This window comes from Oncorhynchus clarkii, chromosome 29, assembly GCF_045791955.1.
Source record: "Oncorhynchus clarkii lewisi isolate Uvic-CL-2024 chromosome 29, UVic_Ocla_1.0, whole genome shotgun sequence".
NCBI classification, from domain to species: Eukaryota; Metazoa; Chordata; class Actinopteri; order Salmoniformes; family Salmonidae; genus Oncorhynchus; species Oncorhynchus clarkii.
This window is the reverse complement of record NC_092175.1, coordinates 10,159,622-10,177,302: the sequence shown is the minus strand read 5'-3', so window position 1 is coordinate 10,177,302 and position 17,681 is coordinate 10,159,622. Positions and strand designations below refer to the sequence as shown.

Sequence of the window (17,681 nt, the reverse complement as noted above, 5' to 3'; positions counted from 1 at the left end):
CCCCCATTCATTTTGAGATAACCTACCCTTCGTACCTCCATATATAAAAGTGGAAGGAAAAACAGAAGAAACCACAGAGAAAACAGACAACATGAAAAAAAACATGCTATGAGGCATGATAATCATGATTGATTTGATTTTCTCTTAACCTTGCCACGTTTACCACTACCAGAAACTGTAACTCTCTCTAATATATAGATATATCATCTATCTGTCCCCACCTACTTTCCTTCCTCACCCAGCAGCATCCTCTACTCCTGGACTCTGTTATTGTCAGGAATCAAACTATTGTTTGTGTTATGCACCTCTTGGCTTTGTTCCTCTCCAATGAGTTTGGATGCAAATGCTTTCTCTGTGTACTCTGTGTGGATGTGTGTGTGCAAATGAAACACAAGTGAGGATTACTATATAGAAGTTTGCACATCCCTAAATCCAACACAGACTAAAAATGTTGAGTGAACAAACACACACACACACACACACACGGCCATGACGTCAACATCTGTGCAGAGAGACTATAAATAAACACAGTGATGAGGAAGTGCTTCCTGGAAAAGAAGGTGTATTTCCCAGAGAGCCACACAGTAATACAACTCCATAATAAAGTGAAGGTTGGCATTTATTGGGATGAGTATTGTCCTGGAGGCAAAACTGAGGAATTCCACTAGATGGGCCAGATGCAAAGTAAAATTGGCTATATGTGACTCACCACCTGGATGGGGTCTTAGGTAGCAACATTTTAATTTCTGTTTTTTTTTACATTGGATAAAAGTAGAGACTCAGAGCTACAAATTTGTATATAACACACTGCATTTGAGGAAACAATGGGAAAGTAATTCTGCTTTGAAAGTTGATCAACTTGTAAACTCACTTTTGAGAAAACTGTCTTTCAATGTTTTGGTACTATTATTGGAGATCCCTACTTTGTCTACACCCATTCAACATTGTTCACACCCTCTTGAGCCTTAGCCCCACCCATCTCTTTAAGGGTTGACCCAAGTGTTCTGCACTAACTTTTCAGCTACTTCCAAACATCTAAGAGAGATAGAACAGCTCACTGAACAATACTCGCCCTAGCAGAGCTGGTTAGGCTGTTATGTTATCCAGAGCGTTGGTGACTGCAACTATGCTTTCAGATTGTCCATTCTTAAATTCAGAGCGTTTCGTGTTCAGAGTGCACTCTGGCTAACATTGGCTAGATACTTCCAGACACAGAATGAGAGAACACCCCACTCTGACCATTTTACTCACACTAGCAGAGCTGGTTAGGCATTTTTCATGTTCTATTTTTGTGGCAGGGCTGAAATGCAGTGGAAATGTTTTTGGGGGATTCAGTTCATTTGCATGGCAAAGAGGGACTTTGCAATTAATTGCAATTCATCTGATCACTCTTCTTAACATTCTGGAGTATATGCAAATTGCCATCATACAAACTGAGGCAGCAGATTGTGAAAATTAATATCTGTGTCATTCTCAAAACTTCTGACTCAGTCAATCCTCAACAGGCAGGTGGACAAACTCACAAATTCTGACAAACTCCAAGCATTGATCATGCAAGAATGGGTTGCCATCAGTGAGGATGTGGCCCAGAAGTTAATTGACAGCATGCCAGGGCAGATTGCAGAGGTCTTGAAAAAGAAGGGTCAACACTGCAAATATTGATTCTTTGCATCAACTTCATGTAATTGTCAATAAAAGCCTTTCACACTTATGAAATGCTTGTAATTATACTTCAGTATTCCATAGTAACATCTGACAAAAATATCTAAAGACACTGAAGCAGCAAACTTTGTAAAAAATTAATATTTGTGTCATTCAAAACTTTTGGCCACGACAACAAGTCAAGGTGTCTTACACCATTGTAGTGGTGATAGACTCCTTCATACCTATGTTATCCATGGAGGAGCTAACCTCACTACAAAGTTCTCAATAAGCACTGAATCAGTTGTACGCAGTGTGATCATGGTTGTTACGAATCCCTTTTGGCCCGACAGTCTAGGGGAGATGGTAACGAGACCCGTAACATAACTCATGCAATTTATAATAGTGACAAAGTGAGAACAAAATAACCACGACAACTGAAATCTATCTGGAAAACACACGGTAATGGGGGGGAGCAGGAAAAGGGGCTGAGCTGGACCCAAGGAAAGAAATAATAAGCATCCAAAACACCCCTAGCTAGACTAGCCTATTTCAACAACAGCTAACTAACTAACCAAAAATACAGTGGGTGGTCCACCCAGTTCTAACTAGTGTTTTTAACAAAGTTTACCTATGGGTAGTGTATGCCCATGGGCGACTTGTCTTGGTTCCCCCTTTTCCCACCAGCAAACAAAAAAACACCATAACCAAAAACAATACTCACAGGTGAGGACAAAGTGATATGGAGGTGCTCAAACAAAAGATAGCTCAATACATAAAGAGCGATAGAGAGACATAGTAGGAGAGGGTGAAACACAGCGCGATCTACAGACATATGGCATTTACAGAGAGATTGAGCTCCAGAGCAAACAACTGACAGGGTTTTTAAACCAAGGGAAAGGAACTGTGATTGGGTAGGAAACAGGAGGAGGTGTGTCTTCTGATTGATGATTCATTGGTGACTGATTGGGGAGTGATGATTTTCACCTGTGAGGGGAGAAGGAGAGAAAAGAACACAGGATACATACACACACACCCAGAGGATACCTGTATTCGTAACACTCCCACCCTTAAAAGAGCAACCCTAGGGATTGCGACCACAGTATTACAAAACATCAAAATCATAATTTTTCTTTTAAACACGAGATAAAGCATCTGCCAATACATTATCTGAGCCCTTTTTGTGGCGGATCTCCAAATTATAATTCTGTACAATAAGCGCCCAACGCATAAAGCGCTGGTTCTGGTTGTACATCCGGTGGAGAAACACTAAGGGGTTGTGGTCAGTATATACAATCACTGGTAGGGCACTGGAACCAATATATTCCTCAAAGTATTGCAGAGCCAACAACAAAGCAAGAGCTTCTTGTTCTATTGTGGCATAGTTTGTTTGACATTTATTACATTTACGTGAAAAATAACAAACGGGATGATCCACTCCACTCTTGTCCTGCTGCAGTAGAACAGCACCAGCACCTCTGGCACTAGCATCTACCTCAAGTTTGAACGGTTGTTCAAAATCCGGAGCAGCAAGTACAGGGGTATTACATAAGAGTGCTTTCGCAGATTCAAAAGCTCTTTTACAATCAGGGGACCACACAAATGATCTAGCCGGACTGAGCAAATCGGTTAATGGAGCAACTACCGCACAGAAGTTCTTACGGAAACTACGGTAGTAGCCAACCATCCCTAAAGAGCGGCGTAGCTCTCGTCTGGTGGTAGGTGCGGGAAAAGCAGTAATAGCCAAGACCTTGGCATCAACAGGGCGCACCTGTCCATGGCCGACCTCTTTACCGAGATAAGTAACAGTAGCCTTCCCAAACTCGCACTTTGCCAAGTTCAGGGTTAGAGAAGCAGCTGCCAAACGTTCACATACTACCCTTAGAGAGTCAACATGATCTGACCACTCAGACGAATAAATGACTAGATCATCAAGGTATGCACTACAATTGGGAACGCCAGCTAATACGGAGTTAACAAGTCGTTGGAAAGTGGCTGGTGCATTTCGCATCCCAAAAGCCATGACTGAGTACTGTAGGAAGTTGTCTGGGGTCACAAAGGCAGAAATCTCAGAAGCACGTGAAGTTAACGGAACCTGCCAGTAACCTTTTAAGAGGTCCAACTTAGTTACATACTTAGCAGCACCAGTAGTGTCGATACAGTCATCCAGTCTGGGTAACGGGTATGAATCTGGCATTGTAACAGAATTTACCTTTTGATAATCCGTACCTCGGTGTATGATTCTCGCTTCGGGTGCGAGAGGTCCCGGGTTCAAATCCCGGACGAGCCCCCACTTATGTTACGAATCCCTTTTGAAGCACAACCACAAGGAGATTTGGTTGAAAGGTTACAGGCAGTCTACTAACAACGCAAATGCTGACAACTCGTACAAAGGGTCCGACCTTTAAGTTTCTGCCTCAGACACTAACACCAACCGCCAGTGGGGATGGGGAGAATACTAGCCCAATTAGTAGCCCAATTAGTTTCCTGGTTCTCCTCACCTGTCCCTTCATGTCAACAATTTCTTGCTCATGCTTCTGCTGTGCTCTGTGGTACATGTCCGATGTCCATCTTTGCTGGTGGCCATATATCAGGGCTAACCTGTAGAGAACCTGCGGCTGATGGTTTATTTTGAAGGGCGTTTATTTTGAAGGGCAACATTTTCTGCAGTTTTTTCGCTTACGGCATCTATTGGGTTTATATTGCTGCTGACGTCATCAATTAATATTTATATTTGTGGGGGAAGGGGGGCACCCCCTCTGATAGCTTGCTCATTATTATTATCATTAAAAGAAATGGGGTTTTGTGTCGTTGAAAGCTGCAAAAATGATTTCAATCTATTTATAGACGTTAATGAATCATCAATACTCGATCGGTAATGTGGGAGTTGGACATCAATGAATTTGCAAAAGCAAATGTAATTGATTAAGCAATGTTAACGATTAATCATACCTGTATAGGCTATCTGGGAATTAAACTTTAATTAACCTGAAGGCGTCGCTGTACCTAGGTTCAGATTGACAAGATTAAAATGCCTCATTGGTTGGACTAAATTCATTGGGTCCTTATCTGAGTGATCAATCTGGTTAAAAGGTTTGTTTGGCAATTTAACTTCCTTGTTAAATTGAATAAGACAATAATATCCAATCATTTAGGGTTGGTTCGATATTATTAAAGTGTAACCAGTTGTTACAAATGTGAGAAGACGTTTGCCCTCACAAGGGATTCCAGCAAAGGTGGGACTTCCATCGCTCAAGGCGCGGGAATTCGCTGTAAACAAAAATGGCTGCTCTCCCTTTGTTAGCTTAACATGTAATGCAAAGCTAGCCATTCTTGTAGAAAAATGTTATTTAAGCACAAAACGGTCATTGGCGATTCTTCACCATAAAGGGTAATTTAACCCTGAAAGCTGAACTCACTAAGGGTTCCAGCAAAGGCTGTCGCGCAAGGCAGGGATTTCCGCTGGAGACAAAGGAACATTCCTGTTTGGATTTGGAGAGGGATGTTCTCTCTCCTTAATTTACAAGAGGAAGTGAGGTGTCAACCCCCCACCAGCTCACCCCTCTGTGGGTGAGAGAGGTCTGGTTACTGTCTTCCATTGCCAAGCTGATCTGACCCATTCGGATCCTCTCAGGACAGTCATAACATTCTTATTGGTGTCCTTTAGTAGTGGTTTCTTTGCAGCAATTAGACCATAAAGGCCTGATTCACGCAGTCTCCTCTGAACAGTTGATGTTGACATGTGTCTGAAGCGTTTACTTGGGCTGCAATCTGAGGTGCAGTTAACTCTAATGATCTTGTCCTCTTGCAGCAAAGGTAACTCTGGGTCTTCCTTTCCTGTGGCGGTCCTCATGAGAGTCAGTTTCATCATAGTGCATGATGGTTTTTGCAACTGCACTTAAAGAAACTTTCACATTTCTTAAGTGCTCCATATTGACTGACCTTCATGTCTTAAAGTAATGATGAGGTGTCATTTCTCTTTGCTTATGTGAGCTGTTCTTGCCATAATATGGACTTGGTCTTTACCAAATAGGGCTATCTTCTGTATACCACCCCTACTTTGTCGCTGAACTTTTAACAAGACACGTGTTAAATGAAATGCATTCCAGGTGATTACCTCATGAAGCTGGTTGAGAGAATGCCAAGAGTGTGCAAAGCTGTCATCATGGCAAAGGTTGGCTACTTTGAAGAATCTCAAGTAGAAAATGTATTTTGATTTGTTTAACTGTCTCGTGATTACAACATGATTCCAAATGTGTTATTTCATAGTTTTGATGTATTCACTATTATTCTACAATATAGAAAATAGTAAAAATCAAGAAAAAAACATTGAATGAGTAGGTGTTCAAATTTTTTGACCGGTAGTGTATATACAGTGCCTTGCGAAAGTATTCGGCCCCCTTGAACTTTGCGACCTTTTGCCACATTCCAGGCTTCAAACATAAAGATATAAAACTGTATTTTTTTGTGAAGAATCAACAACAAGTGGGACACAATCATGACGTGGAACGACATTTATTGGATATTTCAATTTTTTTTAACAAATCAAAAACTGAAAAATTGGGCGTGCAAAATTATTCAGCCCCCTTAAGTTAATACTTTGTAGCGCCACCTTTTGCTGCGATTACAGCTGTAAGTCGCTTGGGGTATGTCTCTATCAGTTTTGCACATCGAGAGACTGAAATTTTTTCCCATTCCTCCTTGCAAAACAGCTCGAGCTCAGTGAGGTTGGATAGAGAGCATTTGTGAACAGCAGTTTTCAGTTCTTTCCACAGATTCTCGATTGGATTCAGGTCTGGACTTTGACTTGGCCATTCTAACACCTGAATATGTTCATTTTTGAACCATTCCATTGTAGATTTTGCTTTATGTTTTGGATCATTGTCTTATTGGAAGACAAATCTCCGTACCAGTCTCAGGTCTTTTGCAGAGTCCATCAGGTTTTCTTCCAGAATGGTCCTGTATTTGGCTCCATCCATCTTCCCATCAATTTGAACCATCTTCCCTGTCCCTGCTAAAGAAAAGCAGGCCCAAACCATGATGCTGCCACCACCATGTTTGACAGTGGGGATGGTGTGTTCAGCTTTGTTGCTTTTACGCCAAACATAACGTTTTGCATTGTTGACAAAAAGTTCCATTTTGGTTTCATCTGACCAGACCACCTTCTTCCACATATTTGGTGTGTCTCCCAGGTGGCTTGTGGCAAACTTTAAACAACACTTTTTTATGGATATCTTTAAGAAATGGCTTTCTTCTTGCCACTCTTCCATAAAGGCCAGATTTGTGCCTTAGACATGCTGCAAGGAGGCATGAGGACTGCAGATGTGGCCAGGGCAATAAATTGCAATGTCCGTACTGTGAGACGCCTAAGACTGCGCTACATCGTCCTCGCAGTGGCAGACCACGTGTAATAACACCTGCACAGGATCAGTACATCCAAACATCATACCTGCGGGACAGGTACAGGATGGCAACAACAACTGCCCGAGTTACACCAGGAACGCACAATCCCTCCATCAGTGCTCAAACTGTCCGCAATAGGCTGAGAGAGGCTGGACTGAGGGCTTGTAGGCCTGTTGTAAGGCAGGTCCTCACCAGACATCACCGGTAACAACGTCGCCTATGGGCACAAACCCACCGTTGCTGGACCAGACAGGACTGGCAAAAAGTGCTCTTCACTAAAGTGCTCTTCACTGACGAGTTGCGGTTTTGTCTCACCAGGGGTGATGGTCAGATTTGCGTTTCTCGTCGAAGGAATGAGCGTTACACCGAGGCCTGTACTCTGGAGCGGGATTGATTTGGAGGTGGAGGGTCCAACATGGTCTGGGGCGGTGTGTAATCATCGGACTGAGCTTGTTGTCATTGCTTGTTGTCATTGCGGGCAATCTCAATGCTGTGCTTTACAGGGAAGACATCCTCCTCCCTCATGACCCTCCAGCATGACGATGCCACCAGCCATGCTGCTTGTTCTGGGCGTGGTATCCTGCAAGACAGGAATGTCAGTGTTCTGCCATGGCCAACGAAGAGCTGGATCGGAGGGTGAGGGCTAGGGCCATTCCCCCCAGAAATGTCTGGGATCTTGCAGGTGTCTTGGTGGAAGAGTGGGGTAAAATCTCATAGCAAGAACTGGCGAATCTGTTGCAGTCCATGAGGAGGAGATGCACTGCAGTACTTAATGCAACTGGTGGCCACACCAGATACTGACTGTTACTTTTGTCCCTTTGTTCAAGGACACACTATTCAATTTCTGTTAGTCTGTGGAACTCCACATGTCTGTGGAACTTTTTCAGTTTATGTCTCAGTTGTTGAATCTTGTTATGTTCATACAAATATTTACACATGTTAAGTTTGCTGAAAAAAACGTTGTTGACAGTGAGAGGACGTTTCTTTTTTTGCTGAGTTTCTAAGTTCAGGAAATGTTTTTGTTATTTTTTTAAACATATTTTACCCCTTATTTTTTGAGGCACAAAATTATCTCCATACTTCTATTTGTTTGTATGGATTACATTCAGACGAATCGCGTGACACTTGTGGGGGTTGTAGAGCAAAACAGAGAACACCATCATGCTCGCTAGAGTCTCCCTATTCCAGAGTGGTCATATAATAATAATAATGACAATAATAATAATTTGTAGGCCAAACCGTTCGGACGCTACAGACTTTTTCGTGAGTAGACCTAAAAAGGCCACCATTGTCGGAAGCTGTGGATTGAAACACAGTCCATGCAAAACATCTGATATCTCTATCTTAAATTGCTGAATTATGATGGGGATGTCTTTATTATGTTCCTTAAATTGACGCACCAGTGCGTCACTGGACAATTAAGGAATAAAACATGCCAAATAACATTACTGTAGGCTTTTAAACAATTTAATTCTTAAATGTATTTCAAAATACTTATATTTTTCTATTTTTCTGAAAATCTCCATTTTGATTTACACTGGAAGTATGATAGATAATGACAATCTTAAATCTTCAATGTGGCTGTTGTAGACAATTGTACTAACTATACTGAACAGAAATATAAATGAAACATGCAACCATTTCAAGGATGTTACTGAGCTATAGTTCATATAAGGAAATCAGTCAATTGAAATAAATTCATTAGGCCCTAATCTGTGGATTTCACATGACTGGGCAGGGTCACGCCATGGGTGGGCCTGGGAGTACATAGGCACACCCACTGGGGAGCCAGGCCCAGCCAATAAGAATTCGTTTTTAGGTGAAGAAGCTGGATGTGGAGGTCCTGGGTTGGCATGGTTACACGTGGTCTGCGGTTGTGAGGTCGGTTGGACGTACTGCCCAATTCTCTAAAATGACATTGGAAGGGGCTTACTGTAGAGAATTTCAATTGACAACAGAATCTCAATTGACAACAGCTCTGGTGGACATCCCTGCAGTCAGCATGCCAATTGCACAATCCATCAAAACTTGAGACTTCTATGCCATTGTGTGTGACAAAACTGCATATTTTTGAGTTGTCTTTTATTGTCCCTGGCACAAGGTGCACCTGTGTAATGAACATGCTGTTTAATCAGCTTCTTGATATGCCAAACCTGTCAGGTGGATGGATTATCTTGGTAAAGGTGAAATGCTCACTAACAGGGATGTAAACAAATGTGTGCGCACAATTTGAGAGAAATAGCTTTTTATGCATATGAACAATTTCTGGGATCTTTTATTTCAGCTCATAAAACATGGGACCAACACTTTACATGTTGCATTTACATTTTTGTTCAGTATATGTTGACACCAAATGTCATGCATTTTCACCAAACATAAATATATAAATATATTACAAGGACATGAATGGGTTAAGGGAATGTTCTCCAAACCAAAACATGTTTAAAAGGTTTTCAGAAGGTTTTTGCTAATATAGATAGAATGTTCCCTTAACTAACTGAAACCTGGACACTCAAACATTCAGGGAAAGTTTTTGGGTAATATTGCAAAATGTTCTCTCTCTCCAGAATTGTTATCAGGGAAATAAGTGTAATTAAGTGTGTTTAAAACTTCTTATAGCTGAGACCTCGTTACCGGGAGCGATATAACAACAACCTGTGATAGTACAGGGCGCCATATTCAAAAGAACAGAAATCTCATAATTAAAATTCCTCGAACATACATGTATCTTATATCGTTTTCAAGGTAGGTTTGTTGTTAATCCCACTACAGTGTCCGATTTCAAATAGGATTTACAGGGAAAGCACCACAAACAATTATGTTAGGTCACCAACAACTCACTAAAATACACAGCCAATTTTACCAGCCAAAAGAGAGAGAGAGAAAAAGCACATAGAGATAAAATGAATCACTAACCTTTGATAATCTTCATCAGATGACACTCATAGGACTTCATGTTACACAATACATGCATGTTTTGTTTGATAAAGTTCATATTTATATCAGAAAATCTGAGTTTACATTTGCGTATTAGATTCACTAGTTGCAAAAAACATCCAGTGATTTTGCATAGCCACATCATTCAACATAAATACTTCTCATAAATGTAGATGAAAATACAAGTTATACACATGGAATTATAGATATACCTCTCCTTAATGCAACCGCTGTGTCAGATTTAAAAAAAACTTTACGGAAAAAGAAACGCATGCAATAATCTGAGACGGCGCTCAAAAGTAAAAACACATATAAAGATACAATGAATCACTAACCTTTGATAATCTTCATCAGATGACACTCATAGGACTTCATGTTACCCAAAACATGCGTGTTTTGTTTGGTAAAGTTCATATTTATATAAGAAAATCTGAGTTTACATTGGCGTATTAGATTCACTAGTTCCAAAAAACATCCAGTGATTTTGCATAGCCACATCATTCAACAGAAATACTTCTCATAAATCTAGATGAAAATACAAGTTATACACATGTAATTATAGATATACCTCTCCTTAATGCAACCGCTGTGTCAGATTTCAACAAAACTTTACGGAAAAAGAAACGCATGCAATAATCTGAGACGGCGCTAAAAAGTAAAAACACCACAGCTGCAAAGATGGCGTCAACATAAACAAGAAATTACATGATAAATATTACGTTACCTTTGATGATCTACATCAGAAAGCACTCCAGGAATCCCAGGTCTACAATAAATGTTTGTTTTGTTCGAAAATGTCTGCTATTTATGTCCAAATACCTTCTTTTGTTAGCGCGTTTGGTATACATATCCAAGCGCTCATTCTGGTCAGCGTTATATCGGACAAAAACTTCAAAAAATGATATTACCGGTCGAAGAAACATTTCAAACTAAGTACAGAATCAATCAATAGGATGTTTTTAACATATAGCTTCAATAAAGTTCCAACCGGAGTACTCCTTCTTGTCTTCGTGAGCAATGGAACGCAAGTGACTACCACAAGGAATAAACATGATCAGAAAATGGCTGACTGCCAGACACCTGACTGATTCTGCTATCATTCACTCAAACAACATCATAGAAGTCTCATTATAATTTATATTGATGGTTGACATCGATTGGAACCCCTAGGCAGTGCAACATCATTCATATCTCAAGGGGATTTCATTGGGGACTCTGGTGAATACATTCGAGCTCAGATTTCTGACTTCCTGTTTTGATTTCAACTCATGATTTTGCCTGACAATATGAGTTCTGTTATACTCACAGACATAATTCAAACAGTTTTAGAAACTTTATAGAGTGCTTTCTATCCAATACTAATAATAACATGCATATATTAGAAACTGAGACTGAGGAGCAGGCCGTTTACTTTAGGCACCTTATTCATCCAAGCTACTCAATACTGCCCCCCTGCCATAAAAAGTGAAGTGAAGGTGGATATAGGGAGATATGAGTCATTAATTGTGAAATGGTAGAGTAGGACACACTGCTCTCTCCTCTATCTACTCTATACACAGATGATAATGGCAATGTATCCCTGAGTGACAATATGGCTCCCGATTGTGAAAGCTTTTTTTAGTTTTGGTTAATGACACCATGGCAGTGTCAGAATTTTCTCCCTTTCTCTATATTTCTTGCACATTCTTGCTTTCTCTCTCTTCTCCAACACTTTATCTCTCTATCTTCATCTGTATCTCTTACTCACTTATTTCTGTGTCTCACACTTTCCCTTTCACTGCCTCTCTCACACTTTCTCTCTCTCCCCTTCTCTCTCCTCTCTCTGAAGTGGGAGTGAGAATTGAACCTGGCTCCCTGCTGTGTTTTATCCTCAGAGGTGTTTTAAACTGGGACTCTTTTCAACATTCTCTTCAATAAGCTACTTATCTCTTTTCTTCTCTTCAAAAACGACACATGTTGCAGAAAACATGTCTTATATCGAGCTTCTTCCAACTTTCAGACTTCCGATGTGTGCGTTTTGTTGCAGATTAGGTTTTGATACAGGAGTAGTTTATGGTGGTTAATGAGATATAGGAGAGATAAATTGCTCCGAACAAAAACGATTTGATCAAGGACGAGTTGTGAAATGTGACACCTAATATTCAATTAGAGGTCACCAAATGACGAAGCTACAGACATATCCAGAAAGATTCTGAAAATAATCTTGCTCTAACATTCCACTTTTCTTTTTGTCCCTGCCTTCCATAGAGGATGAGCTGCAGCTACCTTCTGTGCACCATCCTCCTGTTCGTAGCCGTCCTACTCGCCGTCACGGTAACCGGCACCATCCTCTTCATGAACCACAACCAGGCCCCGCCCATGTCCGACGGCCCTCCCCACATCTCCACCAATCAGGACGAAACCAACGCCCTGGTCACCGTGGAAAGGGGCGATGGCTCGCGCATCAACATATTTATTGACCCCAACTGTCCTGACTACAATGGGAACTTCCTGCGCCTGGAGGGGGTGCAGACATCGCTGCTCCACTCGCTGACTGACCACGACGCTGACCTGAAGTCCGTCAAAGGTCAGGACCGGGCACTGCTGGTCAATCTAGCTGAGGAGGTGGCCAAACTGTCGGCCCACGCTGGTCAGCTGAAAATGGACTACGAGTCTCTGAGGCGAGGCCAGGGGAGTTTGGGACAGGACCTGAACACACTGCAGACAGAGCAAGGACGTCTCATACAGGTGAGGTACTACACGCTACAGACATGTTGCCTAACATACTGAAACACAATCGACACTAGTCTGAGACAAGAGTCTCAGAGACGAGGACAGGGGAGTTTGGGTCAGGACCTGAACACTGAAGACAGAGCAACACTGTAAAATGAATCTAGTTGATTCAACTAATTATCATTTAGTCACTGGTTCCACAGCCTTTTTTAAAATACAAAACTTTTCAGTCTTTTCAAGTATAACCTGAACTAAAAATTTTTTTACTTGAGTAAATGTAGGTTAGGGACACCCACATGTTCAATTACTGCTTTTAACATACAATATGTTGTGTATGTTCATTTATACAGTAAATGTCCCTACCTGGGATTTGAATTCATAACCTTGTGGTTTATTACATTCCTATCTTTATTCCGCTCCACCGTGTCTGTGTCGATGACAGATTCTACCTGTATTCCTTTACTTCAAAGTAAATCAAAGCTCTGCTAAAAGCAGACTAAAAGTACACTCAAACAATACTGTAGTCAACGGACACTAATAAACAGCCCAAAACACACTCTGTGACACACTTGACTTGGCACACGTTTGTGCACCCTGACAAAACTACTCTGGGGCAGGACCTGAACACAGCAGGGCGGACTCATACAGTTAAGATACGACACAATACAGTGCAGACAGGGTTTACAGTACTGGATATTTGTCTCTGTCTGAGGCTGCTCGACTGACAGGCTGTATGAAAGGGCTCAGGAAGTGGGTTAGACAGAGTGAGTGTTGACTGACAGTCTCTCCCCTCTACCTAACACATGTTTGGTCATTTGGGATGTGACCTGAGAGTGTGAGAAAATGTGTACTTGTCGAGCTGAAGAAACCTATTACCAAGCACTGGGAAAAGATAACTGACAAATGTTCCATATTTTCCATGGATTTGTTCAACTGAGCCTTCATTAAACTACACACAGAATCTACATGTTTTCACAAAGCTTTCCCTCCTGCACTTCTCCCGTTCTCTCGCTTCTCCCCTTCTTCTCTCACAAAGCCATGATGACGCAAACTGAGTTCTACGTTCGCTACATACTTCAGTCTGAGACTGCCATGGCTGAAGTCGTTTGTGGCTGAAGTCAAAATGAGGGTTGTTGTGCAAAACAAAGTCATCAACGGTGGGGGGGGGGTGATCAAAGCTGTGGTTAAAAAAAAAGACACGCAGGAGAGGGCTTTGCGTTGTGGAAGTATCGCTCCCAGTAAGCCATTTTATTTTAGGAGGAAGAGGGGCTTTGAGGGGAGGTAGCTTAGCAGTTAAGAGCATTGGGAAAATAATTGAAATATTGCTGGGGTGAATCTCTCAGTCAACTCGGGGAAAAATCTGTCGATGTGCCATTGAGCAAGGTACTTAACCCTAATTGTGCATGTATGTCGCTCTGAATAAGAGCGTCTGTTCTAATAGAGCGTCTGGTCCTGGTCAGTCCCTGGATGGGAGACCAGATGCTGCTGGAAGTGGCGTTGGAGGGCCAGTAGGAGGCACTCTTTCCTCTGGTCTAAAGAATATCCCAATGCCCCAGGGCAGTGATTGGGGACACTGCTCTGTATAGGGTGCCTCTCTGAGGTCATTAAAGATCCCATGGCACTTATCGTAAGAGTAGGGGTGTTAACCCCGGTGTCCTGGCTAAATTCTTAATCTTGCCCTCAAACCATCACGGTCACCTAATAATCCGCAGTTTACAATTGGCTCATTCATCCCCTCCTATCTCCTGTAACTATTCCCCAGGTCGTTGCTGTAAATGAGAACGTGTTCTCAGTCAACTTACCTGGAAAAATAACGGATAAATAAAAATGTCAATAAATAATAAAATATGAGCGTATTATATCTGTAAACTAACAGAGCTGGGAGACTCCATCTTGTCATTTCCAGGGCCATCTTCTCATTTACACTAGCTAACCAAGGAATGGAAAAGACCTACAGGAAGCGAAATGCAGATTCTTCCAGTGCTGCAAGACAATATGTTTCTATTAAAGTCCCCTATTTACAGTGCCTTCGGAAAGTATTTATACCCCTTGACTCAGTGATTCCCAAACTCTGTCCTCGGGACCCCAAGGGGTGCAAGTTTTGGCTTTTGCTCTTAACACTAAACAGCTTATTAAAATGATCAAAGCTTGATGATTTGTTGATCATTTGAATCAGCGGTGTAGTTCTAAAGTAAAAACCAAAATGCGCACCCCTTGGGGTACTGAGGGCCGAGTTTCGGAAACCCTGACTTGACTTATTTCACATGTTCGTGTGTTGCAGCTTGAATTCAAAAGGGATTACATTTATATTTTTGTCTCACGCATCTACACCGTAATGTGGAAACCTAGTTTTTGAAATTTTACCAAATTTATTGAAAGGAAACCAATAAATATCTCACTTACATAAGTATTCCCACCCCGAGTCAACACTTTGTAGATGCACCTTTGGCGGCGATTACAGCGTTGTCTCGGGTTTTTGGATGTTTTTAGTCCGAGCCCTGATCATGAGGAGGCCCGAGAGATGGTCGCCTCGCTTCAGGTCCTTAGGAAACTATTCAATAATGTGTTTTTTTATGTGTTATTTATTACATTGTTAGCCAAGAAAATCTCAAGTGTTATTACATACAGCCGGGAAGAACTATTGGATATAAAAGCAACGGCAACATACCAACAAAATGACTTTCCCAATGCGGATCCTTTGTTCGGACCTCCACGCTGGACATGGGATCTTATCCCAGAGCCGACCCAAAACACTCTGGCCGCCGCAGGAGAGGCAGACGGAGTGGCCTACTGGTCAGACTTAGAAGGCAAGCACCATTCAGCATACCATTCAGCATATTATGCTCTAGACAAAAAGAAAACTGACCCCCGTCGCAGACATCGAGTTCTTGCTCCTAGACAAATAAAACAACTTCTTTGCTCGCTTTAAGGACAATACAGTGCCACTGGCATGGCCTTCTACCAAAGCCTGTGGGCTCTCCTTCTCCGTTGCTAACGTGAGTAAAACATTTAAACGTGTTAACTTTCGCAAGGCTGCGCGTCCTCAGAGCATGCGCAGACTAGCTGGCTGGTGTGTTTACGGACATATTCAATCAATCCCTATCCAGTCTGTTGTGCCTACATGCTTCAAGATGGCCACCATTGTTCCTGTTCCCAAGAAAGCTAAGGTAACTGAACTAAATGACTATCGCCCCATAGCACTCACTTCGGTCATCATGAAGTGCTTTGAGAGACTTGTCAAGGATGATATCACCTCCACCCTACCTGATACCCTAGACCCTCTCCAATTTACTTACCACCCCAATAGGTCCACAGACGACACATTCGCCATCACACTGCACACTGTCCTATCCCATCTGGACAAGAGGGATACCTATAAGAATGCTGTTCATAGATTACCGCTCAGAATTTAACACCATAGTACCCTCCGAACTTGTCATTAAGCTTGAGTCCCTGGGTCTCGACCCCGCCCTGTGCAGCTGGGTCCTGGACTTTCTGACCGGCAGCCCCCAGGTGGTGAAGGTAGGAAACAACATCTCTACAGCGCTGATCCAACATTTCCACAGCGCTGATCCTCAACACTGGGGCCCCACAAGGTTGCGTTCTCAGCCCTCTCCTGTACTCCCTATTCACCCATGACTGCGTGGCCATGCAGGCCTCCAACTCAATCATCAAGTTTGCAGATGACACCAGAGTGGTAGGCTTGATTACGAACAACGATGAGATGGCCTACAGGGAGGAGGTGAGGGCCCTTGGAGTGTGGTGTCAGGAAAATAACCTCTCACTCAACGTCAACAAAATGAAGGAGATGATCGTGGACTTCAGAAAACAGCAGAGGGAGCATTTCCCCCATCCACATCAACGGGACAGTAGTGGAGAAGTTGTAAAGTTTTAAGTTCCTCGGCGTACACATGATGGACAAACTGAAATTGTCTCCATCCACTGCCTGTTCACCCCTGCTATCATCCAGAAGGCGAGGTCAGTACAAAGCTGGGACTGAGAGACTGAAAAGCAGCTTCTATCTCAAGGCCATCAGACTGTTAAACAGCCATCACTAACATAGAGTGGCTGCAAACAGACTCAAATCACTGGCCACCTTAATCATTTGAATAAATGGATTTGATAAAGCTATCACCAGTAACACTTTAAATAAAGCCACTTTATTAATAATGTCTACATATCCTACATTACTCATCTCCTATGCATATACTGTATTCAATACTATCTACTGCATCTTGCCTATGCCGCATGGCCATCGCTCATTCATATATTTATATGTACATGTTCTTATCCATCCCTTTACATTTGTGTGTAAGGTAGTCGTTGTGAAAGTTTTAGTTTACTTGTTAAATATTACTGCACTGTTGGAACTAGAAGCACAAGCATTTCACATTAACATCTACAATATGATTTGATTGTGGCTGTCTGTACAGCTTTGGACATCTGGATTTGAGGATTTTCTCCCATTCTTCCTTACACATTTTCTCAAGCTTTGTTAAGTTAGATGGGGAGTAGGAGTGAACAGCAATCTTCAAGTCTTTCCACAGATTGTCAATGAGATTCAAGTCTGGGCTTTGGCTGGGCCAATCAAGGACTTTCACATTATTGTTCTGAAGCCATTACAGAGTTGCTTTGGCTGTATGCTTGGGGTCATTGTCCTGTTGGAACGAAAATATTCACCCCAGTCTAAGGTCGTTTGCACTCTGAAGCAGGTTCTCATCAAGGATATTCCTGTATTTGGCTCCATACATCGTTTCCTCTATCATTACACTTCTCCCAGTCCCTGCCACTGAAAAGCATCCCCATAGCATGATGCTGCCACCACCTCATCAGACCACATAATCTTTTGCCTTATGATCTCAGAGTCTTTCACGTGCCTTTTTTGCAAAACTCCAGGAATGCTGTCATGTGCTTCCATCTGGCCAATCTCACATGAAGCCCAGATTTCAAAATTGCTGTAGAGACTGTTGCCCTTCTGGCAGGTTCGC

The 17,681-nt window shown here is 42.1% G+C and overlaps 1 protein-coding gene across 1 annotated transcript in view; it reads left to right on the top strand.

Annotated features, from left to right (window-relative positions):
- Window positions 1-17,681, top strand: part of LOC139388312 (fibrinogen C domain-containing protein 1-like) — a 233,596-nt gene that overhangs the window by 71,964 nt on the left and 143,951 nt on the right. Inside the window, exon 4 of the mRNA XM_071134913.1 lies at window positions 12,229-12,708. Within this exon, the coding sequence (XP_070991014.1) occupies window positions 12,229-12,708 (480 nt within the window). The remainder of the gene's footprint in view (window positions 1-12,228; window positions 12,709-17,681) is intronic.